Source organism: Lycium barbarum, chromosome 3, assembly GCF_019175385.1.
Source record: "Lycium barbarum isolate Lr01 chromosome 3, ASM1917538v2, whole genome shotgun sequence".
Lineage (NCBI taxonomy): Eukaryota > Viridiplantae > Streptophyta > Magnoliopsida > Solanales > Solanaceae > Lycium > Lycium barbarum.
Genome location: NC_083339.1, coordinates 6054033 through 6081217, shown reverse-complemented (window position 1 = coordinate 6081217; position 27185 = coordinate 6054033). Strand labels below are relative to the sequence as shown.

Genomic DNA, 27185 nt, shown 5'->3' with positions numbered 1-27185 from the left:
AAAAAGGAAAGTACAGAGATGACATTTTTCCATTTGAACATGATGCTATTCCCACCAAAGATTGCAAAGACAAAATCTGTTAACAACTTTTTCAGTTTAAAAGGATAGTCTGGTGTATGGCGCGTTCAAGCAAGATCTGGGAAAGAGGCACATTCAAAGGAGGTATGGTATAGGAAGCCTACCCTGACACAAGTAACAGTAATTGATTCCACGTCCCCAACTTATGACCTATAGGTAACATGGAGATAATTTGGAAAAGGGCCGCACCCAGAGGAGGTGTGGTGTAGGCAACCTACCCTTACATATATGTCAGTGACTGATTCCACGTCTCAAACCTGTAACCTATAGGTCACGGAAACAATCCAAGAAAGAGTTGCAAATACTAGTGACTAATTCCTGTGACCTATAAGCCACATGGAGACAATTCCAAAAACGGTTGCATCCAAAGGAGTTATGGTGTAGACAACCTATTCCTGACGCAAGTATCGTCGACTGATTCCTCAGCATGAACTTGTAATCTAAAGACCATACGAAGATAACTTTACCATTGATCCAGGGCTTCCCTTCCATTTTTTCAGTTGCTCTAATAGTTCTCCCCAAGATTCAATCAGGGTTGTCATAGGCCCTTTTTTAAACAATTGGATGATCAATTTTCACCTTGTAGGTGTTATATTAAAATCAAGTTGGAAGATAATCTGAATATCATACTACAGATCATCTAAAAGAAACAATAAAGAGAATCTCACGGTACTGGCTCTGTTACAAATCTTTCCCAGTGTTGATGCAACTTCCAGAATTTCAAGATTACCTAACTTGTGAATATTTTGAATTCAACAGCCTGTTCCTATTGTTAATGTTTCTCCATAACAGGCGATAAACTCAACTAGAAGAATGCTCAAAACAAGGAATATACCAACAAAATTTGGACAGAGGAGCAATGTAATGTTTCATAAAGAACAAGAAATACAGGAGCAAAAAAGAAAGCTTGGTAAGTTGACATTAAAAGGGAAGTTCATATGCATCTTACTAGTTACATCTTACAGTAAAATAAGCACATTTCCTTGTGAAGGGACCAAGACATATGTTGTTTGTCATTTCTAGATTGATTTACAAAAATGGTATCCCCCAACACAACAAAAATTAAGAATTTCATTCAAGTTAGCTTCTTCCAGTTTGATATTTTCAATTCCTAATCCACATTTCTATGCTTGCAAATCCATTTTTTCACCGTGCAATTTCTTGTGCTTGAGGGTAGCCAAGCTGCTCCATCTCCCAGCTCAACTTCGAAGCAACTCTTTCGTGGCAAGGAACATATTCCTACAATTGCAAAAAATATGCCCTTCATAAGTACAGCTTGTCATTTCAATCCGCGGCAGTATGAAATAAGAACGAGTACATATATCAAATATCATTAAGTTTACCTCCTATCTCAGCCAGAAAAGATCAATGTTTCTTGGCTGTTAATGAGGCTTAGGAGAAACATTTCCATATTTTTTGTAGCTTTCAGGTCAACTTTTTAAAGATAATTCATGTAATTTACACATATGACTCCAAGAAAGGGCAAAAAAGGGCTTTTAAATTTTTGGCCTGTCGACCAAAATTAATTATGGGCGCTAGCCAAAATATACAAAACCTATACCCTGATTATGTATATTATATGTATATTGGATGTATATTATATGTATTTTGTACTTAATATACAAAAAAATATACATTTACCGCCTATTATGTTATAGAGCTGTCCAAAAATGTAATTATCCCAACAAAAGAAAAGGTTAGATAGAGCAGTTCAGCAGATAGAACATTTTCACCAAGAATGAACTTTGTGGTTTGTTTCTTATATAAGTTACCTCCAGTTTCTCGACCAGCTCCATTGCTGTTGGAGCAGAAACAATGATTTGGCGAGCATTGGGACTGATGAAGCCTTCCTCCACAGCTTTGTCAATAAATGACAATAATGAATTGTAATATCCATCCACATTCAGCAATCCGACCTGCAAAATTGTAAATTGCATATGGCTTTTAATTCTGAATTTATCGAGCTAGAAAGTAGAAAACAAAATACGTGTGGTGATCGAGAGTTGCATCTATCATTATATACCGGCTTATCGTGGATACCAAGTTGCGCCCAAGTAATTACTTCAAGCAGCTCCTCAAGAGTGCCATAACCACCTGTATGCAATAAAACAATTAAAATTCTGAAACAATTTAATTCCAAGTAAAGCAACTTTTGAGAATTTTATTCAATGATTAACTAAAATAAACTACTTTGGTTGATGAAAGTCAAATGGAAAACAAAGTGAAAATAAATATCTTTTATATGTCATTCCAGTACAGGAATTTGGCATTTATTGGCCTCATCCTTCAGCAAATAGGAAGGCTTGATTCTCTGCTAAGTTCTCAGGCTATAATGTCTCTGATTTTTATTTTATTTTTTGGTTTTGAAGTATTATAAAATTGCAGCCAGAACTAGTACTATATATGTTAGTTGAATTTTTTGGGAAGTAAAGAATTCCTTGAATAGAGTGAGTATGATGCCTTGTTAGGTACAGCAACTAGTTGGCATTTACAATTTTATGAAAGTGTGACAGTTTCCTCTTTTTTTCTCTCAGTAAGATTAGAGGAAGATTCTTGCAGGAGGGCAGTGAACATTTAAGGAAAAGAATAAATGCCAGAACCAGTTTTATTTTTTATAAGCAGTGAAAAAACAGCTCTTAATTTTCAGTGCAAGAGTTTGAAATATAGGCTTTTCTAATCATGAGTCTTTGGGGATTGTGTGAGACTTCAAAGGACCAAAGACCTTTTGATTATCTGATTCTTCAAGTTTCATACAATATTTTTCAAGAATTTTTCAAGAATTCACATTTTCTGTATGCACTTTATCCTCTTTTTTGTATAAAAATCCCTCAGTTGTCAAGAAGGGACAATTCCCCTCCCCTACCCGTATAAGTAGGGGCTTGCGGATTCGGCAGAACCTAATAACTTTGGCCCTGACCTTGTGTTTGTGTTAAAAAAAATTCACTTAGTATGTATAAATAAAAAAATTCACTTAGTATGTATAAATAATTTATTCAAAACTTAGTAAGCGGTGTTTTCTAGAATTTTGAACCCATAAACTCGAAATTCTAGCTCCGCCTCTACATATAACAGGTGTAGATAATTGGACAAACCAAGAGGATTTCCATGTGAGGAAGCAAAATTATACTTCCAAGGCAGTAACTTGTCTTGGTACTTTTATCAATTATCTAGGTCATAGAAATCTTGAAAATCTCAAAAATGCTATCTTGAAGTCCATCATATTAAATGTTACTTCTCTTAAAATTTATTGTGGAAATGTGAGGAATACTAAGCTAAGAAAAATGACTATCTGAACTCACAGTAGAATAAAACAGACAAGAGATATGGTGAATTTATGCCCAAATTAGCAAACCAAAAGCACCTGATGTACTTTTTTCATTACCATTTTGCCTGGGAATTTGAGTGCAAGAAGTGAAAAATTGTGCTTATTGTATACCAACCTGGTAAGGCAATAAAAGCATCAGAGTGCCTAGCCATCTCAGCTTTCCTTTGATGCATACCTGAAACTGCCTTCACTTCCCCTACTGTTTCACCAGTTAACTGTGGAAAAAAAGGATAAAATATGATTTTTTTTCCAACTTCTTGAAATATGTGCCAAAAATGGGTGGTGGGGGTTAAAGGGTCAGAGGAAAAACAAGTTTTTGCTGGACTATAGTGGCATTAATGCAGTGAAGCAATGATGATAAATCCACCAAAAATCTTGATTTTGAAGAGGAAAGTCACCAAACATATACACAAAATATACAGTATATACATGTACCAATACTCACTAACAGCCAAGAAGGAAAAATACAAGAGCTAAACAGAAGCAACAGAGTGAATAAAGCATGCGCCTCAGAAAGGGAAATTTCAGAGAAACACATTAGGAACCTTAGAATACATAATAACAGTGAAAAAAGACAGCTGCCAAAGTACTATGGGGGATATGGGTAAGACCAATAAGGACCAAGAAAGAAACAGTTCCTACAGAACCCCAGAAAAAAATTACTGTACATGGTTATTTATGACAGAACCATAGTTAACAAGAAACTAACTCAAAGTCTCAACTCATAAACAATGGGAATATACTATTGAAGCTTCTTTATTTTATATATAGAATTATCAAGAAAGGCCTAAGACTTTTCAAGAAAACAGCAGACATACCTCTCTAGGCATGAGTGTCTTGGGAATGACTCTGCAGGCAGACAATAACATGACAAAAAAAAATTAGTTTTGATGTAATAATTAAGAGGATTAACTCAATTCTTCATGTTAAAATAGTACTAATTACTTAACTACTAATATTTTAGCATAGAAAGGTATCTTTTTCTACTCACCCAATAACATGCCTACCACCATCATGAACTGCTTGTGAAACCAAACCCATAAGGCCTATGCTACCTCCTCCATAGACCAAATCAATGTTCCTTGAGACCTTCAATATCAAGAAAACTCACATAAAAAAATATATATATATATTGGGTTTTCTTTTAGTACATTCACATTGCTTAAAGATGAAAAATGGATAACAACATGCCCAAAAAAACAAATGTACTTGTTAGTATATCTAATTTGCATATATGAAGATGATGATGAGACATAAATGCAAGAAATTGTACAATATGGTGTGTGTGTGTGGGGGGGGGGGGGGGGGGGGGGTTGGGATGAAATAGATGCAAAGCCCCTGTAAATGAAAGTAACAGGAAACATGGATTTCACAAAAAACTGTAAAGCTAACACATAAACAAAGAACATTTTTTATTTTAAAAAAGGAAAGCAACTTCAAGAATAGAATGAACCTACACACATACATGACCAAGAAAACACACAGATAGAAGAATTGCATGCAGGCTTTCTGTTGGAAAAAAGACTCAAAAGTAACATCACATTTGCATGAAAAAATTTCAATCCAAATGCTCTAATAAACCTAAAATTCAAATCATCATGTGTATACATTCTTACAAAACTTGCATTAACTTCAACAAAGCTCCATTTTTACATACCAAGAATGAAAAAAAATTGACCAAAGTGAGAGACTCAACCTAAAATTTAAATCACCATGTATACACATTCTACAAAACTTGCATTAACTTCAACAAAGACTCCATTTTTTACACACCAAGAATGAAAAATTTCAACCCAAATGCTCAAATCAACCTAAAATTCAAAACATCATGTACATACATTCCACAAAACTAGCATTAACTTCAACAAAGACTCCATTTTTACATACCAAGAATGAAAAAATTTCAACCAAAGTGAGAGAATCAACCTAAAATTCAAATCACCATGTACATACATTCCACAAAACTTGCATTAACTTCAATAAAGACTCCATTTTTACATACCAAGAATGTAAAATAGCGACCTCCCAAAACAGAACAAAACCATTTTTCCCAAAAACCCAAATAAGAAAAAACTTCACAAAACCAAAAAAAAAAAAAAAAAAAGGGGTAGTGCCATTATTGTACTGAAGAAAAAATAGTTATACCAATTCTTTGCCAAGCTCAATAGCAGCATCTTGATAGCTACTTTTTTTCCCTTGACTACTACCACAAAACACACAAATCCTTTTGAATTTTGACACCATCACTACATCACTTTCCATCTCCATATTTTCTTAAAGTTTTCACCTTTCTTTAATAACTTTGTTCTTTCAAAAAGGCCCCCTTTTTTTTTTACTTGAACAAAATTCAAAATAACAAACTTTCTAGCTCTTTCTTACATATGAACTCTGAGAGAGCAATATATATATATATATAGAGGGCTAAAAGGGACTATAGGCTATTTTCACATATACGTGTGTGACACAGAAGAATAATAATGAATAATACCTATAGACCCTTATTAGCTTGACCACTTTCCAAATTGCTCAATACCATATGCTACATATCGGGGTATGGCACGTGACTATCACTTAGCACGCTTGTGTTTTGTGCTCTCTCTAGGCACGTGTGGACCACCTAATTTCTTTTACATCTTTTTTTTTTAAAAAAAAAAATCATTAATTAGAGAAATAAAGATAAATTTTCCTCCAAATTTAATGGAAAATGAGTCTATGATTGGTAAAATGCTACTCTATTGGTATAACCGTGCTCAGTGGCGGAGCCAGGAGTTGCGATAGTTCGCCAGTCAATGACTGAGCTGTGATTGTATAGGTGGTAGAGCAAGCTGGAGCGGGATAAGGGAGTTCAAAATATAAAGTAAACATACGAAGAAGTCCAAGGGGTTCAACATCTACTATCTATACATAAAAATAATTTTAACCATGTATAAATAGTATAGTTTTTTGCTGACTTAACAGTATGTGGCTCCACCCCTGACCATGCTATATCTGAAACTCACTGACCTAATTAATTCGAATTCATGTCGTGTAGAGTCCGTTAAAGAGATAACCTCGAATTCAACACCTTCATTCAAGGTTTAATTCTGAATGATAAAGTTAATATTGAACCAAAAATGTAATAATAAGATGAAACACGTCAAGACAGAGTTGTTTTTTCGCATAACCATTCTGTAATTGTTACCCAATGGTATGATTAATTCGAATTTGCGTCAATCTCATTAAAAAGGAAAGCGTTCTCCATCTAGAAATCTTTTCATTCTAAAACCTCGAACCTGATACTTTTCTTTAAGGTTTAATTCTGAATGAATAAGTTATACTTAACCAAAAATGTAATTGTAAGATGACACAACCCAACGTTAAGGCAGAGCTTTTCTATGTAACTATCGGTATCCACTGACCCGATTAATTTGAATTCGCATCGCGTAAAACCCTTTTAAAAGGGAAGCTCTTCTCATCAAGATTTTTTCCATTCTTAAATCTAGAACTTGACACTTTTATTCAAGGTTTAATTCCGAATGAAAAAAGTTAATTCTGAACCAAAAGGTTAATTCTGAACCAAAAGGCAACAGAAAGATGAAAAGCATAACACGTCAAGGCAGAGTAAAAAAGAAAAAATCTAAAAATACTAAGTAGTAATTTCATTTGTAGAATTATTGGTAAGAAAGCAACTGTTTGCCACTTGATGTTTTGTTACTTCCTTTTAGTAGGGCAGAGGGTCCATACCTATTCTCCTCAGCCATTATGTTCACTCCACATCAACTTTTCTTTCTGAACTAGTATTCGGTATTCATTTTGGGACTTCGATTAGTTCGAATTCATATCGGAGTAGATTTATTAAAGAAGAAAATGATATAAGAATTTTTTCAATTCTCGAATTTTAAATTGAGATCTCTAATTAAGAATGTATATATCTTATTTATCCGATCACATGCCGCGATGATGTTAAAGGTTCATATTTGAAGTTGTTACTATTATGACACATTCAAAGGATAAGGTTTTCCAAACAAAAAATAAAATAAAATTGGAAATATACACTATTATAAAAATCAGAACATTCCCTTTCCTCTATAAGTTTTAAGAATGTCTATCCATTGGCAGAATAGACTAATAGTGGATTGATAATGCATAAGTTTTACATTTTCCTTATAGAGATATACACTATTAAAAAAATCAGAATTTTCGACAGACGTTTTGTTAAAAGAAAATTTAGAATTTTCGACGGATATTCTGATTTTCTAGTACGTAGTGATAAATCTCAGGTTGACTCATGAATAATTCATCTTTCCTCTCTTTCACCTTTTCTTTTACAATTTTTTTTATAATCATAAATCCAAAGTACCAATATTCTTTCATTTACCATTTTTAATACAATTAGCTCTTAAGTAGAGAAAACCTGACTGAAATGTGAAAAATAGTGATTATGAAGCCGTAGTATTTGAACTCGTGATATTGTAGGTTCAAATTATGGTCTTTTTTAACTCTAATAATTCTAAATACTCTTTTCCACTCATTTTCCTATATTCTTGGAGATTCCATCCTCAAATATAGAAACAAAAAGAAATTAAAAGAACTTGTCATCAGCAGAACTTTACTTAGAAAATAAACAAAATGAACCCCATAAGCAATATACAAATAGAATATTCTACCTTTCTGAAATAAACAGTACTATAAGGGAAACTTTTCTTAATCTGGTTTTGTTTTTGCCTTTTTCCCCTGCAACTTTGAAAAAGATTAGCACCTTTTCAACTGCAAAAAGGTTCTAAATGGATATTTCAAATCAAATATTTTCTCTTCTTTTCTTTTCTCTTGGACTAAACAATGATAAATTCAATTAGTAGCATGCTCACTACAATTCACAAGTTACTATATTTATAAATAAATTAACACAACACATTGTATGGGCAAATACATGGGAAAAATTCAGATGAAGTGGTACTACTCATGGAGCAATGTGCAAATTAATTAAAAAATTATTATTTATGACTGAATAAACAAATTAAAACAGGTGGGTATTGGTGTATCAGGCTTGTACCCTCATCCACCTTCTTTCACCAGACACACTTGCTCTATTCATAGGAAACATTTCAATTCTTATTTCCCAAACACCATTCCCTTCTCCCATGTCACTTGGCTTATCATGTTGTTCCCAACCCCATTCCCTTGCTCCTTTTTCCTAGTAATAAATATACTGTCTGACCTGCTCGTGCGCAGAGGCGAATCTAGAATTTAAATTTTATGAGTTTAGATTAGTAATTCTACGACCCCATCAAATTTATTCGGTTAAGAAATTTGAATTTTGAAACACATACACATAGCCAAGCCAAAACCTATGGGTTCATATTGTTCACCGGATACGCCCCCTACTAGCGCACACCTAGATTAAGCCATGATTGTCACAGAAGATTGAAAATATAAACAGTTAAAGAAACTAAAAAGATTCAACATATAATATATATGAATAACATTGTCACAGGATAACTTTGCCTTCCGATCTTAGATAGATAAAAAGAATTTTTCTAGCATGTTTTGTCTCTACTGGAATTTGACCCTAATCTTTTAACCCATTTCCTACTGAATGTTGTGCTTATGTAGCAAATGAGAATTTCTTAAAACTAGAGGTGTTGTTTGGTTTCAACTCCTTTTATTTAAATCGATGGCTATTGGATAATAGATTAAAACTAAATTAGTTCTTTTAAAAGTAGTTAGGTCTTTCTAAAAGATAATTATTGCAGTAACCATTCATTCCAATCATTAAGTTATTTGACCATAAACTTTCTAATTACACGAAATGAAAATATTCAAATGAAACAAATTCCAATTGTATATTTATTATAATAGATACAGTATACACTTATGTGGTACAAATACTCCTATACTTGTGTGATGCCTAATTGATTTAATCCAATAGGGAGTATATTTTAATTTCTTAATTTGTAATGGGCTATAGCATAATCTAACGGAAAAATATTAATACCACCAAAGAGTATGAAAAGATGGATGAGATTTCCTTATTTTAATTAGAGTTTTATGTTTCAAGCTCTAAAAATGAAGAGCGGCAAATATTGACCGTCGAGCCATTGAATTTATGGGTAAAATTAGAAATAATTATTTTTCAGCCTCTGTAATTGAAAATTAATTATTGTAATGGTGTTTCAAATTTCACAAATGAAACCGATTGAATTTCATAATAGAGACCATTTTTCAAAAATGTGATCAAAAAGCTAAGCTGCTCAGACTCCTCAAAAATGCTTCTGAATGCATGTAGGATCCGCCAAAATTTAGTACATTTTTTTTAGCCGAATTTACCCTGTGCGCACCCGAAGAATAGCGGCTACGGATTCCTATATCATCAAAAAAGAAAATTTAATACATTTTTAAAGAATTTGATATGGGTGTGTACTATTTGTAAAAAGTCCTATCAAACATAGTCAAAAAGTGGCCAGTAAATATTATATTTAACAATTTCGAATACAAGATAGCTCTATATATGTAAAAAAAATTAATTATTTCTGTTGGTGCCAGGATAGTAGGTTAACAGAGGGTTACTTAGACCATGCCTGTTAAAACTGCTACTGTCTATAAGACTTATATATAACTGATAAAATAAAAAAAATAAATACATTCTCAATCCCTAGGTTGGCCTATCTGTCTCTTTTTAAATTCTTTTTCATCTCTGTTTTTCTGTCTGATTACTTACAACCCACTCTTCTGAAACGGCAAAAAAAGTATAGAGATTATCAAATTATAATTACTGCTGCGTTTAGTGGGTGTGGATATACACACATAAAAAATGAATGCATGCTTGCACGCGGGTGTTTATAATTAGCATGTTTTTGTGTGTTTTTTTACACTCAAGTATGTGTATATTATGGTAGGCTGTGTTTGTATTGTTATTGGTGCAGTATACGTTGGCCTTAATAGGCGCATAGTAGTTAGAGAATATTTACTCACATCAAGTGTATATCATATTAAACCAGTTACTCCTTCCCTTCCAATTGTGTGATATTTCTCATTTTCGAAATATAAATTATGTAAATTTTTGTCAATATTTTAAAATATATTATTTAATTAAATTAATATGAGAAGAATTATAACTTACAGAATTTTCGTGTAGTTTTTGAGTATTTATATTTTATTTTAAAATGTTGAGTTAATCTAATTCAATTAAGTTTCGCATATTAGTTAAATTGATTCTCGATCAGCGAAAAGTGTTATATAAATTAGGGCGGAAGGAGTATCATTTTTCGTTTCCACACAGTGTCTATTTTCGCTTTGGTAACCACCTAATTCGCATTCGCACCAGGAAGTCTCACTCGGGGGTAAGCCGCTCCTTACCAAAGGGAGTTCCTAGGACTCAAACTTGAGATCTTTAATTAAGGATGAAAGAGTATTTACCATTTTATCACAACTTTTGGTATTAGAATTACATATGTCATAGTTGGGGTGTGAAATCTGCAAAAAAAAAAAAAAATGATAATTGAGACGTGTTTTTGATCATTATCTCATTATAGAAGGATAATTTTTTCTAAAGAAATTAATATCTTTTTCATTTTTTCCAAACAATTACTAATGACTAAAAATTCACTTATTATAAACCGAATAAAATATCGTGAAAAAGTTAGTTGGTGTGCGGGGAGGTTACGGGGGGGGGGGGGGGGGAGGGATGGCAATTGGCAAACAAAAGTAAGAAGACAAAATGGTAATAAACCGAACTGTCAATTGGTGGGACTAGAAAATGACTTTTAATTGATGGAGGTTAATTTTTTATATAAATAAATTGGCACTGTCACAATTTGCAATTTTGTGGTGTACAATTTTTAGACTAAAGAATTCGCCAAAATATTTACATCATTAGCTCTCCTAGAAAGGTCAGAAGAAAAAGAGGCAAACACAAAGTAAGAAAGAAAGTCGGCAGAGTTTCATTATTAACCGAATGACAACTATTTTGATAGCTCAATTAGTAAATTCATATAAATGTTTAGTATGATTTGGTAGTGTTATTTCTTTGTGTCGCAACTTTGGATATTGTAGGAGTATAAAGGTTGAGGAGGTTAAGGGAGCTGTTCGTAGGATGCGCAGGGGAAGAGCGATTGGACCTGACGAGATTCCTGGGGAATTTTAGAAGAATGCAGGCAGGGTAGGCTTGGAGTGGCTGACTGAGTTGTTTAATGTCATTTTCAAGACAACGAAGATGCCGGAAGAATGGAGGTGGAGTACAATGATTCCCGTGTACAAAAACAAGGGAGACATTTAAAGCTGCAACAACTATAGAGGTATCAAGCTGCTGAGTCACACTATGAAAGTGTGGGAAAGGGTGGTGGAAATGAGGGTGAGGAGAGGTGTGTGTATTTCAGAGAACCAGTTTGGTTTCATGCCGGGGCGCTCGACTACAGAAGTCATTCATATTGTAAGGAGATTGATGGAGCAGTATAGAGAGCGGAAGAGGGACTTGCACATGGTATTCATTGACCTAGAAAAGGCCTACGATAAAGTGCCAAAAGAGGTCCTATGGAGATGCTTGGAGGCTAAAGGCGTACTTGTGGTGTACATTAGAGCGATAAATGACATGTATGATGGAGCTAAGACTAGGGTAAGGACGATAGGAGGAGACTCGGAGCACTTCCCTATTATGATGGGGTTGCACCAGGGATCAGCGCTTAGCCCGTTTCTATTTGCCCTGGTGATGGATGAATTGACGCGACAAATACAAGGTAAGGTGCCTTGGTGTATGTTGTTTGCGGATGACATAGTCCTGATTGACGAGACTCGCAACGGAGTTAACGAGAAGCTGAAGGGCTGGAGACAGACGTTGGAGTCTAAAGGATTTAAATTGAGTAGGACCAAGACAGAATACTTGGAGTGCAAGTTCAGTGGCCTACTGCGTGAGGCTGATGAGGAAGTGAGGCTTGGTACCCAGGCCATTCAAAAGAAAGGAAGTTTCAAGTATCTTGGGTCTATTATACAGAGAGGTGGGGATATCGACGACGATGTTTCACATCGTATTGGTGCAGGGTGGATGAAATGGAGGCTCGCCTCCAGAGTGTTGTGTGATAAGAAAGTGCCACCAAAACTTAAAGGCAAGTTCTACAAAGTGGTGGTTAGACCGACCCTATTGTACGGGGCGGAGTGTTGGCCAGTCAAGAAATTTCACGTCCAGAAGATGAAAGTCGCAGAAATGCGAATGCTGCGGTGGATGTGTAGGCACACTAGGAGAGATAAAATTAAGAATGAAGATATCCGAGAAAGGTGGGAGTGGCATCGGTGGAAGACAAGATGCGGGAAGCGAGACTGAGATGGTTTGGGCACGTGAAGAGAAGAGACACAGATGCCCCAATGCGGAGGTGTGAGAGGTTGGCTATGGACGGTTTCAGGAGAGGCAAAGGGAGGTCAAAGAAGTATTGGGGAGAGGTGATTAGACAGGATATGGCACCGTTTAAGCTCACTGAAGACATGACCTTAGATAGGAGGTTGTGGAGGACTCAGATTAGGATAGAAGGCTAGGTGGCCAATCCTTTCACCTTAGTAGTTGTAGTTTTGCTCATTTGTTTATTGCCATTTGATTTTTGCATTTGATTGCTGCTTATATTTGTTGGATTGTTGTACTTTGATGGCCTTAGTTATCTATAGTAGTTAATGCTCCTTTCTTTCCGGACTGTTCTAACATGACTTTCTTGCTTTTGTTATTCCTTGATTTCATATTGGTTTTCGATATGTTTGATCCTATCTAACCTTTTGTCTTGTTTTTCCTCTCTTGTTCTCCTCTCTTGAGCCGAGGGTCTTTCAGAAACAGCCGCCCTACCTTTCAAGGTGGGAGTTAGGTCTGCGTACACTCTACCCTCCCCAGACCCCACATGGTGGGATTATACTGGGCTTGTTGTTGTTGTTGTTGTTGTTGTTGTAGGTTATAGATTCCTAATGAATATAAGAAAAATTGTTTAGCCTATAAAAGGTATTAAGCATTGCCTTAATTATAAGTTTTTATATTATGCATGCTAGAATAAAGGCACACACAAGAACTGCACAAATGTACATATTTCCTTTTATCGTAACAATCTTATCCAAAGTATTTTCTCAAATCAAAATAAATTTTAAGTATGTTTTTTCCAATTTCAACTTCAAAAATATTTCTTTTTTTAAAATTCAATCAAATAATGTCCAATTGCTTCTAACACTTTTTTAATACTCCACATGATCAATATTATTTGTCTTTTAAATATTTGTACGCCCCTAATAATAAAAAGAGACGCTTAATAACATTAATCATGCATAACAGTATTTGCCTAAACTACTTGTCGGAGTACATTGTAAGAGAACTTGGTAATAATAGTCTATCACTAATAGTGGTGCGGAAGATGGATCGAAAGATGGTGAAAAGTATTTTCATGCCAATGATTTATGGAAAAACTTCTAAACCCTATGGTTCACATCGATTACCCTTAGAATCTTTCTTTTATATCTCACTCAATTAAACTTTTACTAATTAGATCAATTTTGATAAAACGGGGAATGACTCCAATACTTTGATAGTTAACAAAATGATTAATATTCTAAGGATTCGACAACCAAATAAGGTTTGGAGTTTCGATTAACCCATATTCGTTTCGCGTAAGGTACATTGTAGGAAAAATGTTTTCATTCTCACAGTTTGAACTCGAAACTTTAGGTTAAGAGTGAAAAAATAAGATTCATCTCACCACAATTCGAGTTGATTTTTCAGATGGTCACTTAACTAATTATTGCATAAAGTCATTTTTTTTTGGTTGAAACAAATTGAATCAAGAAGAAATGTGACTTTTGAAATAATAATAACTATTACTCCCTCCGGTTCATAATAAGTGTACACTTAGCCTTTTTATTTTGGTGCAAAATAAGTGTCGACTTACAAAATCAAGAAAGAAGTAATTTTATTTTTCCAGATTTGTTCTTATTAAACGCTAAGTGATCCGATCTCAATACCTATTAATTCAGGACAGTTTAGTCAAAATACCTATTTTTCTTTAGAAATTAGTACTTTCTTAAAGACGGTATTAAAAGGGTAAATGAATACTTATTTTTAGTGGGAGAAAGTAGTTGAGTGATCATACGAGAAATTAAGTCCCGCCATCCTCGATAATAATGCAATGAACACGAGTTAAGGTACAGAAGACTACGTACCATATTCTTCTTTTATCTCTCTCTTTATTCTTAAATCTTAAAAATTTCAAATGTCCTATTTCTAACCAGAAAAGGAAATTGAAGGCAATTACAATCCATCTAAAAGAGGTAGCTGGTATTATAAGGAAGAAAGTAAATTTGGGATAATTGGAATAAATGTGTGATAGAGGCCATTTTGGTGCAAAGTGAATGAACCAAAACGTGTCATATAGATAAACTTCTGCTTCAGACTGCTCTCTCTGCAATTTTTTTTTTTTTAAATATGAGATGAAAAATATTAATTTAATTAATTATAAATGTGGATCTAAATCTGTTTTCACCCTTTTTCTCCGACCAATCCATGACCTATTCATTTATTTCCGTTATTTCCCAATGCAATTGTCAGCTTGCTTTTTATAAATAAATTCAATTCCTATTTATTTTATTGGACCTTTGTAGAAACTATACAATCTTGACTTGTTCCATTCATTCACCAAGAAAGAATATATATAGGATACAATCTTGAACCCTAGTGAAATAAGGAAACTAAGATCCTAGTGAAACAAGGAAACTAACTAATATATGGTAATTAGTGAAACAAGGAAACTAACTAATATATGGTAATTATCTCCCTACAAATATGCTACCAAATAATATCAAGATATTATACCGCAATAACCTTTCATTAATTAATAAAAGAAAAAAATAGGAAAAGAGATGATTATCTAGATGTTTTTTTATTATAAAAAACCAACAATTAAGAACAGAGAATGTTTACCGAAGAAGTATCTAAACGGTTGGAATCATTTGTTTCATCTTTTGAAAATATTAATTCACTAACGTTAGTACTTAGTAATTGATACGTTTCGATTATTAACGTTAGTGAATTAAGTGAAAATATAGAAAGAGTGGCTTTTGAAACCTTGCAAAACAAAAGCCAACATTACAAAATGATTATGATCCATAAATAGAGCAAGTACCTGTATTCATTCATTCAGAAAGATCATTAATCTTGAATGGTGAGCTTCTTAAATAAGATGAATCAGGTTATTACATACATGAATTGACTTACATTTCAAACTAAAGTGTAGTACATGATTAAGCAACTAATTAACCCTATATACCTCATTCATTCAGAAAGATCCTTAATCATAATTAAACTAATTTTTGAGCTTCTTAATTAAGATGAACGGGTTTATTACAGACATGAATTGACTTACATCCCAACCTAAAGTATTGTAACATGATTAAGCAACTAATTAACCCTATATCAAGGAGATCACATAATTACAAAATCTAATAACAAACATATAGGGGCGGGTAAGTTTGAGGTTTTCACTAAAATATTGAAATTGAACCTAAACTGTGGTAAAGGTTGTGTCTTCTCTTCACAAATATACTTTTTTATTTAAAGAGAAAAAAAAAAACTCTTGAGTAAACTTTCTCTGTGGCCTTTAGTTGTCGAGTTGCCTTTGGCTGTAAGGTGAGATAGTAGAGACCCAATCACCAAAAGTTATAATAAAGTGATAAGTATTTTTCATGCTTTAATAAGAAATTTCGAGTTCAAATATTAAATTGAATTGCATTTGGTAGGAGAACATTTTATTCTTAAAGTAAGATTTTTTGGTGTGAAGTCAAATTAATCGGACCCAAGCAAACATTGAATATCGAGTGAATAAAAAGAAGAGTTACTGGTCAAAAACACACCTGAACTATTATTTTTTCGTGAGAGGGGTGCGAGTTTCTGATCTAAACTATCACCAACTATTTGTCAAAATAGTACATCTCATCAACTATTAGTTGTTCACTTTTTCTACCATACAATTCATGTAGGAAAAATGAACAACTAATAGTTGAGATGTGTTTTGATAAATAATTGGTGATAGTTCATGTAGAAACTCACACACCTAATAATTCAGGTAAAAATTCACAAAAAAGTGATAGTTCAGATATGTTTTTGACCATTATTAATTAGTACCTCTAGAAAGAAAGCAATAGAAGAGACGACCATCTCCAAACACTTGGCCCCATGACTATGTTATGCTTTGTGGGATGAACCCACTCTATCATATTACTTGCATGCAAGCTTGCTCCCAACGTGATTTGATTTCGTGTCCCCATTTATTTTCAGATATTTTTTTTCAGTTTAATTTAGTTTGTATGTGTTGATGAATATAAGCAAAATATTACATTATCATATTACTTAAAAAAGTTTCAAGTAATTGCCTAAAATAAATAGAATTGATTATCTATAAACCAAAATAAATATAGCTTGCTACGATAATTTGAATTACAATGATAATGTAAAACATTTTTTACACGATCAGTATTATAAATTAAATTCTTTTCAGTTTTAATCTTTTTATAACCCTTTAATTTGTCTCACAAAGTTGGAAAATTTGGAAGACTGCTTCCAACTCTAGTCCCCTCATCAACCGTCCTCTACTCTCTCTAAAACTAAAGCAAAAATTTATTTTCAGGTCACATCCCAAATCACTAATGTAAATTTTGCCATTTTTGTCCTTATTCTTTGTCTGTAATTAACATATGCTCAAATTATTTTTCAATAATGAAGTGTACGTAAACACCATTATGTGCCTCTACATGAGTTTGTATCTGAATTTTTACAAAATTTGACTGGACGATGGATAATTTCCTTTTTTTTTTTAATGTTATTTCTAATTAAATAAATTTTAAATTATATTCAAATCAAAACCTGGAAAGAAATTAACGTGAGCATTAAAGATGAAGATTGGCATCCATAATTCGCAAAATAATCTAGGGTTTTTGAGTGAAATATTAATCATAAAGGGATATAACAATGTTAATAAAATTGAAGAGCGAAGACATGAGCATGTCTCTAGTGGTAGTAAAATTATTAGTGATTATGATGGAGTGGTAACTACGTATTCTTAATTACAGATTTCGAGTTCGAGACTTGATTATAGTCTTATAGAATTTGTCTTTAGTAGGGAGAGTTTTAGTCTTAAAATGGGATTCCTACCACGAAACTAGTTTAATCAGGTACCAAAACAAAAACAAGTGGTGATAGATGGAGTAAAGTACATATAGACCATACACGTAAACGTGCCTATGAAGAGAGACTTGACAATATAATAGTCGGGGGGTTTGTGAGTGAAAATATTAGTCAAAAGTGGATATAACAATGTTAATAAAATTGAAGAGCGAAAACATGAGCATGTCTCTAGTGGTAATAAAGAGCCCGTTTGGATTGTCTTATAAGTTGTTTATAAGCTGTTTTAAGCTTTTTTGAATGGTTGGTTGGTTAGCTTAAAGTCATTTTGTGTTTAAAATAAGCTTAAAAAATAATTGGGCCCATTTGACTTAACTTATCTAAAACAGTTTATAAGCTGAAGACTACTCAATTTATTTTTTTAACTTATAAGTTGTTTGCAGCTTATAGGCATAAGCCCATTCAAATAGGCTCAAAATTACTTGTGGGTGTGATGGGGCAGTAACTACCTATTCTTAATTACATATTTCGGGTTCAAGACTTGATTATAATCTTATAAAATTTGTTTTTAGTGGGGAGAGTTTTACTCTTAAAATGGTATTTCCTACCACGAAACTAGATTAATCAGGTACCAAAACAAAAAACAAGTGGCGATAGATGAAGTGAGTAAAGTACATATAGACCATACAATTAAACGTGCCTATGAAGAGAGACTTGACAACATAATACCTATAATCTTAACCTGTGACTTAAATCACATCATAAATCACTCTCCGGGAAAGAAATCCTTCCTATTTCTTCGCTCCATATACTATGCTTTGATAGGACAAAATAATTCATATTCAGAGCAATTTCATTCTCAAGATAGAACCTAAGATTGATTTTTAATTAAAGATGGAGGATAATTCGATCACAACTTTTACATGTTTTCCAAAATATTAGCTGAGTTAATATCTCTAGAATTTAATTTACGTATACTGATATTGTAAAAAGAATATAGAAGAGTAACGGATGATCTGCCTTATTTTTTGATAGCTAATTTCTTCTAGTAGTTTAATAATATATAAATTCTTTTGCACTGTATTCTTTAGAAGTCAAACTCCATTTTCCTATAAATACTTGATAATGACACTCGAACTTTCCTTGACTAAAATGCATGAAACTTTTGGGCAAGTTTCAAATTATCAACTATTCCTGATAAGTAACCAACAAACTCCCGTGATTTGTTTTGTTTAGTTTGCAAACCAAATTTATCATATTTCATCTTTAAACTCTTTTTCTGCCTTTTAAAGTTCTTTCTATCCTTTTACTCCTAATTGAAAAACATTTGTTTATTTCATCTTTCAAGAGTCAAATAAACTTTTAGTTCAAACTTCACGCAGAATATTATCAAATGGAATTATTCAACTTTTCGAGATTGGATATGTTACGTGTAATATATTTGTATAAATTCTTGATATCTTATTTCAATTTGAAAACATTAACTTACTTAGCTCGCGGTCTAATCATACTTAAAAATTTTGGTTTAACTGATTCCGAAAACACAATTAGTGGAGCTGTATATATTTTGGTCAAACGGTATTTCTGGTGACAAAAATGAAGTTAAAAATTCTTATGGCTAATATTTAAAGCATTTCCAGATAGATTTTGAACATAAAACGGTCACGTTTTATCTCCCCCTATTCGTAGATTCAGCTAGGTTGTTTCATTTTCAACTTTAGCGCTAGCTCTTGATTCAAGGTAATATGTTTTACAGAAAATTAAATTCAAAAGATACTAATTATTACTCCCTCCATGTAAAAAAGAGTGTTCACTTAGCCATTTGCACACCTCTTAAGAAAATACTAACTCGTAGAAAAAGATAGGTAATTTGATTAAACTGCCTTTAATTAAATAGGCATTAGAATTGATCACATAGCATTAACACTCTTTTTGACTAAAAAAAAAAAAAAAAAAACCTAAGTGGACACTCTTTTTCATCCGGAGGGAGTAATTTTTTTCTTTAAGATTCACGATTGCATGCAATTGCACAAAATTGTTAGGCGGTTTGTCCTTTCAAAAATAAGAGGGAAATAAGGCAGCATATCTACTCAATGAATAGCTTTATTTTTTAAAATTGTGGGTCAAAAGATGTAACCTATTTTTTTTTAGTTTCTTATCTAGTGTACGATACCTACTTGGAACCTCTTCTTATCCGGTTTCGCATTGCGCAAGACCTATTAAAGGGGGAAGCAATTCCTAGTAGGATATTTTTTTTTCATTCTCTGGACTCGAACCTGATCGAGTTGTCTTTGGAAATGGAGAAACACTTCGTAGCGAGCACTTCTTCCTTAAATGGGCTTTATGTACGCGATATAAATCTAAATTAGATGCATAAAAAATTTTCAAAATACCAAATAATTTACCAAAAATGAACTAATACTAGTTGTAACTTCATCCTATATCATTTAGGTGCAGGGTTCAATCACACCAAGGGCTCTTCCCTCCTCTACTTCTTCATCCTTTCACTCTAAATTAGATGATTTAGGTTCGAGCCTCGTGAAAAAAAAAATCCTATAAGAAGTATTTCCTCTTTAATGAGTCTTATATGGCGCGAATTCGAATTAGTCTGAAGCGCAAAATGAATAATGAATAAAGAATGAGAAAAAAGAAACTTATATGAGTTTCCAAATATTCTTTGTACATGATTGTAAAGGACATTTTTCTTTCTAAAGCCTAACTTTAGGGGATTGAGGACGATCGGTTGGGGAAGGAACATGCCAAAGCTATTTTGACCCTAGTTGTTTAGTAGTTAGTAAAACAACATTTATGAGTCTTTTGGAATATTCCACGTTGACATGACTGCCTGCGCATTTTTTGGATCCCAAATTAACATGATGAGACACACATTTTTCCATCAAAAGTCATCTCTAATTAACTACTATTTCTTGAAATTCAAAATGTTTTGAAGACAAGAAAAGACAACGGAATTTGTAACGAGGGAAAGAAAAGAGAAAGTTCTTTAGCTGTTTGTTATAATTAGTGACAACTAGAGTTTGAAAAGAGTATCTACACTTCTAATCTAAACTTCTTTTGGTAATTTGCCATTATTGGTCACCGAAACCATGAAAAGATTTTGGAAGAAAGTGAAAAAAGAATTTTTAAAAATGCAAGTATGGTTCATATGTTTAAGTTCTTTACAGTTTGGAGATTACCGATGATCAAAAGCATATTAAGAAGTTTCTTGAAGAAAGAACCAAAAAAAGAATAAAAGTGTAATTCGACTTATCTTTTTAAAAAGAAAATTGGTTTCCTTTCATATTGCATGCATGGGTAGGATACGTAGGTAACTCGACATTAGGTTAATTTGATCCTTTGTCAGAAAGAATTAAGTACGTCTTAGGATCCATCTCAACTCAAAACTCACAATGTTTAATTCTGAATCCGGTCCGATCCAAATAGTAAATTTTAGGATGGCCTGGTTCACTTGGCTAATTACTTTATTCACATAATTGACTAATATATTCTCATATACTTTTGCTTAATTTCCTTGTGTCACTTGGAGAATCTTATATTGTTCCTTTGCAAGGCATACAACATGGGAATGAGACCAGCTGCCAGCATGCATGTCAAGAAAGGAGGGTACTATAAGGTCAACATATAGATCGTCCATATTTGAATATGGTGAAATTAAAGGAGAAGCCAAAATGTTAAGTTGTTTCCTATATTGGGTTTAAGCCCTTTAACCTTTCCACTTTTTGTTTTCCTTTGTCTCAAAGCAACAATAGAAGAACATAAAGAAATGTGGATACTTATAATTTATAAATTTAGTGTTTGAATTATATACGTCGTTAGCATAAAAAAAAATTATACTATCAGATCACCAAAATAATTTTTAATAGGTAAGTCTCTTTAAAATTTAGGATTTGTAATCTTAAACAGAATAGTTATACCTGCTATAACAAGTAAAGGTGAGCTGATGATATAATTAAAAAAAGTCTTTACTCTACGATTATAATATAACTTAAAACAGTAACAAAATGAGTTTAATGTAATTATATATCCCCTTGAAGGTTATAAGGTGCATGCAGTTGGCTACTTTGTTTTAAAGGAGGCAAATTAATGTTTTTAGCATTAAATACGTTTCTTTCGTAATATTACAAACAATATATTTCCTTTATAATCTTTCATTTGGTAACTGTTACTTCTCATCAACACATGTATTAAATAAATTTGCTTATCAGATCGCGACTCACTTCATTAATCGATAGCCCCAAACCCTTTGGTGCAATAAGTAAGCATGTTAGAACAATACTAGTAGGTTCTTGATACTTATGGTTCCATTTTCTTGGAAATAGAAGCAAAGTTTTGGAACTATTTGTTGTTAGGGGAATATTTGATTGGACTACAAATTATCCAAAACTTGTGGAAACATTTTCTTTAACATGTCATGGAGACCATAAAGTGCAAATTAAAGTGAGGCAATATTTTTTTGACTTTAGAAGGTTCAATTTTTAGGGGAAAAAAGCCCAAAATTTAGAGTGTTTTCATTGGGTAATGATTATTCAGTAAGACTTGTATGAGTGCATGGCTAGCATGTTTGCTTTCAAAATAGGTTAACGTTAATTTTTATTTAATTTCTGGTTAATTACAAGGCCTTGGCTTCAACTAGCTTATAGTGTTTGAATTATGTTAAAGAAGTCTAAGATGTGACTACAATGATTTCTCTTACAACTTTTAACCTTTGATTATCTTTGACTTGAAGAGAAAAAATGAGAAATATGGTAAATTTTAAGCAAGATGTAATGACTTAAGGTGGTAGATAACCAATCATGATCATGTTTGATAAAAATTCCTGCTTTTTTAGTTAGTTTATTGGGAATTAAAGTTACTTTCTTGTTTTGACTGATATATTTATTCAAACTAGTGGGGAAAGAGTGAGTTGCCTTACTCATATTAACAGTGAAAAGGTGTATTAATTATTAATGACATTAATTAATAAACTTATTAGAAGGTTAGTACTGGCGTGATTGTTTGGTCAAGAAGTGGGATGTTGAATATTCTGTCACGGACAAATTAATTATACATCCATAAAAAGATTGATTTGAATGTTAGTTTTTTTTTTGGATATATTTATAGGCTTTATGCTGTAACAATCACGAATTAAATTGTCTTGTGAAAGTAAAGCTTAACTACTAACATGATGTGCTTGATGTGAGTCCCTTTTTTCTTAATTTTCTTTAGAATGGCTATTTCTTTTTCGGCTTAATACCGAGATGGACCCTTAAACTTGACATGTTTTGTAAGATAGGCATATAAACTTATAAGATGACCAGATAGACACTTAAACTTACTCAAAGTGTATTTTTCAAGTTTTTCAGTTGTTTTGAAAACAAAAACTATATTTTTCAAACACTCACAATTTTCATGGCCAAACAAGCCCTAAATATATCACAAAATATTTTTTTTTAAAATGCAAAAATAAGGCAAACGCATATACATGAGACTATAAATGTGCACTTAAACCAATAAATACTCGCTAATCGCAATTTTGCAGCTTTCAATTAACTCGGTTTTTTTTTTACACTTGAATAATTAAAAAACAATAACTTTAACCAATAAAAATCCTTAAAAAAAGAAATTTCAAATTAAGAAATTTCTTTTTTTTAAGGATTTTCTTCTCGGCTTTACAGTTTTCTTAATTTGAAATTTCTTTTACACTTGAAATACTGAACTTAGAAATTTCTTAATTTGAAATTTCTTTTTTTTAAGGATTTTTATTGGTTAAAGTTATTGTTTTTTAATTATTCAAGTGTAAAAAAAAATCGAGTTAATTGAAAGCTGCAAAATTGCAATTAGCGAGTATTTATTGGTTTAAGTGCACATTTATAGTCTCATGTATATGCGTTTGCCTTATTTTTGCATTTTAAAAAAAAAAATTGTGATATATTTAGGGCTTGTTTGGCCATGAAAATTGTGAGTGTTTGAAAAATATAGTTTTTGTTTTCAAAACAACTGAAAAACTTGAAAAATACACTTTGAGTAAGTTTAAGTGTCTATCTGGTCACCTTATAAGTTTATATGCTTATCTTACAAAACATGCCAAGTTTAAGGATCCATCTAGGTATTAAGCCTTCTTTTTCAGATATACTCATTGAGGTGTCATTTTCATTCTTTTCTTTTCTTCTAGGCAGACTCGCCTATACATAGAGGTTTAGATAGGTTCTTTTAAACATTACTCCTTTCCTCCGCTGTTTTTGACCAGCACAGATTAAAAAAAGGGAAAAGGGCCAAATATACTCCTGTACTATTGAAAAAGGGTTAAATATATCTCTCGTTATATTTTGGATTTAAATATATCCCTATTATTATACTTTGAGTTCAAATATATCCTTTCACAGTTAAAGTTGACCAAAATGGAGTCAAATCCCACATGACATTAATATTTTAATGAAATAAATGTCATGTGGCATGCCACCTCACTAACCAACCCAATTTTACCCCTTCTGTCTTCTTCCACCACCAACACCTCCTCCTCTACTACCACCCTCCTTATGCCCACCACCATTTTCACAAACTCAAAACTTAAAGTCAGTGCATTAATTTCCGAGTAGCATTAATTTAATACTTGAATATCAATTTTTTTTTTTTTTTGGTGTATAGAAATTGGGTATTTAGGGAAGAATGATGAGATATTTTAGCATATGTGCAAACGCAGCATCACTGTTTATGATGTCGCCGACACTATCCACACGAGATTTCTGACTCTCCTTTTTTTTCCTTCTTATCAATTCAACATAATCGTTTACAATTTTACTAGAAAAAAAAATTATCTAACAAATTTCTCATTTGCAGATCTCTTAGGTTTAATTTTTACATAAAATAAAAAAATCAAAATCAATGGACCATTTCGTTATTTACCTCCTTCGTCTACTACTACTAATGAACTGGTGTGGTGGCTTCTTTAATGAGTTGTAACTATTGCTTATTGTGAATTGGTCTCTCGTTAAATTCAGGGACATAAAAAGAAATTGCATTGTTATTGAGTAAACCACTTGACTTTCTTATGATGAAATGATTCAGTAAACGATGATACATATTCTTCTGCTATTAACAACATGTGCATTGAATAATAATTTTGGGTCGACAGAGTTGGGTCAGATGTAAAATAGATCACATTTAGTATGGAGGTCTGTTGGTTATGAAGGTAGAGATACCATTTTATTAAAGGCAGAAGCGTGTTTTATTTTATCATCGTGGCAGTCCATGTTAACATAAATTTAGTACTTGAATATCAAATTTTCCGGTGCACCGGCTTTAAGTTTGAGTTTGTGAAAATGGTGGTGGGCATAAGGAGGGTGGTAGTAAAGGAGGAGGTGGTGGTGGTGGAAGAAGATAGGGAGGGGAGGGGTAAAATTTGGTTGGTTAGTGAGGTGGCACGCCACATGACATTTATTTCCTTAAAATATTAATGCCATGTGGGATTTGACTCCATCTTGATCAACTTTAACTATGGAGGGGTATATTTGAATTCAAAGTATAGCAGTAGGGGTATATTTGGACCCAAGTATAACGAGGGGTATATTTAACCCTTTTTCGATAGTACAGGGGTATATTTGGCCCTTTTCCGTAAAAAGAAAAGGAAATTTGAAGTATGTAAAATGCATGGGTTTGGTACGAAGGAATATATTTTTCATGGAAAATATTTTTTTTTCTTTTTCTACTTGATAAGTAAGCAAAATATTTTATCTCAAATGCAATATTTATACATATATAATCTAGACAAACATAATGGAGGGGTTGGTGTGTGACGTCGGGGGCCAAGGTGGAGGTGGGGGGTGGGGGTGGTGCTCGGTGTTGTCGGGAGGGAAATGTTGGGATGGGAGGAGACAATTAGTGTGAAATGTCACTTATGAAATTTATTTTCCTTATATATTTCTACCAGGAAAGTCATTTTCTTGATTTTGAGGAATTTATTTTCTAAAATACATTTAACCAACTGACATGGAAAAATCAGGAAACATTTGAAAATAATTTTGCTCCATATATACCAAATATATCAGTAGTCTAAAACAAGTCATAAATATTTGTATGAATAATTATTAAATCATGTGCATTCACTAGTCTCTTAAATTGTTTTGGCATCATAGAAGCGCGGTTTATAAGTTCTAAAAAAGTAAACAATTTAGATAATCCTTCAAATCTATACCTCAAGGCGGCATATTAGTTAGTTATGAACTTTTTACTTTTGAAAAATGAGATGGTCAGCCATGCAAAAGAGATGATAAGCACCTTGCTTTAAAACTTTATGCATGCTTTGATTGCTCAAAACAGACTATTTAAAATTGAATGTTTTTATAATATAAAGTATTAAGTATGGCACAAAATCCCATGAAAAAGGAGGTGAGATTTTTCATAAAATCCAAGAGAGAGAAGAGAAACATGATGAAAATAACTGGACAAGCTCATAAGCTTTGAGACATAAAAGGGGAACAACATTAGTGAAGTTGCAAACAATTATGGACCCCTTTATTTAGTCAGACCAACTTTATTTTGCATCTTCTTCTTCTTTTACTTAGCTCCCGTTTGGCCATAAGCTCACTTTATTCTGATTTTTTTTTTCACTTTTATCCGGAATTAGCGTTGGCCATGAGAATTCCGAATACAATTTGAAGTTGTATTTCGGAATATCAAAAACTCAAAAAATTATTTTTCAAAAAAAAAATCACTTTTTTTACTTTTTTACAACTACATTTCACCAAAAACTACAATTTCAAAAACTATGGACAAACACAACTCCAACTCCAAAATTCCAAAAAAAAAAGTGATTTTTTTTTTTGCCATCTATGGACAAACGCGGCCTTAATATTAATATTTCCTTTTATTTTATTTTGGAAATGTAGAATAAGAACAGAAAAAAAATGGAATGAGTTCATGTTGCAAAGAGAAGTGCCCTTTCGGTGGTTAAGCTTTGTTACATTAGTCAGCTCAAAGAGGCCCCAGTTTGACCATTTTCTGACTGGTTTTTCTTTTGACCTTTTTAGAATCAAAAAATAAATAAATAATTAACGAATTGTTTGTTTGAGCTCTTATTAGGTTAATTAGCAAAATTGACTGATGAAAATGTGATCCCTTAAACTGTTTCAAAATTAACCCATCTATTTATTGACTTAGCATATTTTGATCAGACTAATTCAATCTATTTAAAAGTTGGACTGATATGTATTCCAAATTAACCTATGAGAAACCTTGTCAAGCCATTTTTTTTTTAATTATTTGATATGTTATATGTTATCATAATAAAGAAAATGAAAGTTTTATTAGATGACTAAACAAATTATAAGAAAACAACAACAAAAAATAAATTGGATATGACTCATATTGGTTAGCCTATTTTGACCTATATTTCAGCTCGAATAACCTTTAAACGGTTAGAATATGTCCCGAAAGGGTTTATCGAAATTGTCCCATTCCAACTGGGATTTGACTGGCTTGTCCCATTCCAACTGGGATTTTGAACGTCTTCAACCCCTATTCAAAGGAGATTTTTGGCCAGAACATCAAGAAAAAGAGAACAACTATCAAAACTATCAAGACTACACACAAGACTATATATCACACTTAGGTTAGAGAGAGTTTTTCATTGAGAGATTGTAATCTTTCGTTTCCTTTCATCTCATTGTGCTTCGACACCCT

The 27185-nt window shown here is 32.6% G+C and overlaps 1 protein-coding gene across 1 annotated transcript; it reads right to left on the bottom strand.

The window, feature by feature from the left end:
- Window positions 1–929: 929 nt before the first annotated feature.
- Window positions 930–5887, bottom strand: LOC132630046 (cytokinin riboside 5'-monophosphate phosphoribohydrolase LOG3). The gene is made up of 7 exons (XM_060345565.1): window positions 5549–5887; window positions 4395–4492; window positions 4222–4252; window positions 3519–3618; window positions 2102–2172; window positions 1851–1994; window positions 930–1317 (listed from the first exon to the last, which is right to left on the bottom strand). Exons 1-7 carry the CDS (start codon window positions 5669–5671, stop codon window positions 1225–1227), a joined length of 660 nt encoding a protein of 219 aa, XP_060201548.1. The 5' UTR covers window positions 5672–5887; the 3' UTR covers window positions 930–1224.
- Between the last annotated feature and the right edge of the window lie 21298 nt (window positions 5888–27185).

Excerpts from the sequence above, each read along its gene's own strand:
- LOC132630046 (XM_060345565.1), bottom strand. The coding sequence starts at position 5,671 with ATGGAGATGGAAAGTGATGTAGTGATGGTGTCAAAATTCAAAAGGATT. Across the intron at positions 3,619-4,221 it reads AGACACTCATGCCTAGAGAG|TTAACTGGTGAAACAGTAGG; the intron begins GTATGTCTGCTG and ends TTTTTTCCACAG. Across the intron at positions 1,995-2,101 it reads TTGGTATCCACGATAAGCCG|GTCGGATTGCTGAATGTGGA; the intron begins GTATATAATGAT and ends ACAATTTTGCAG.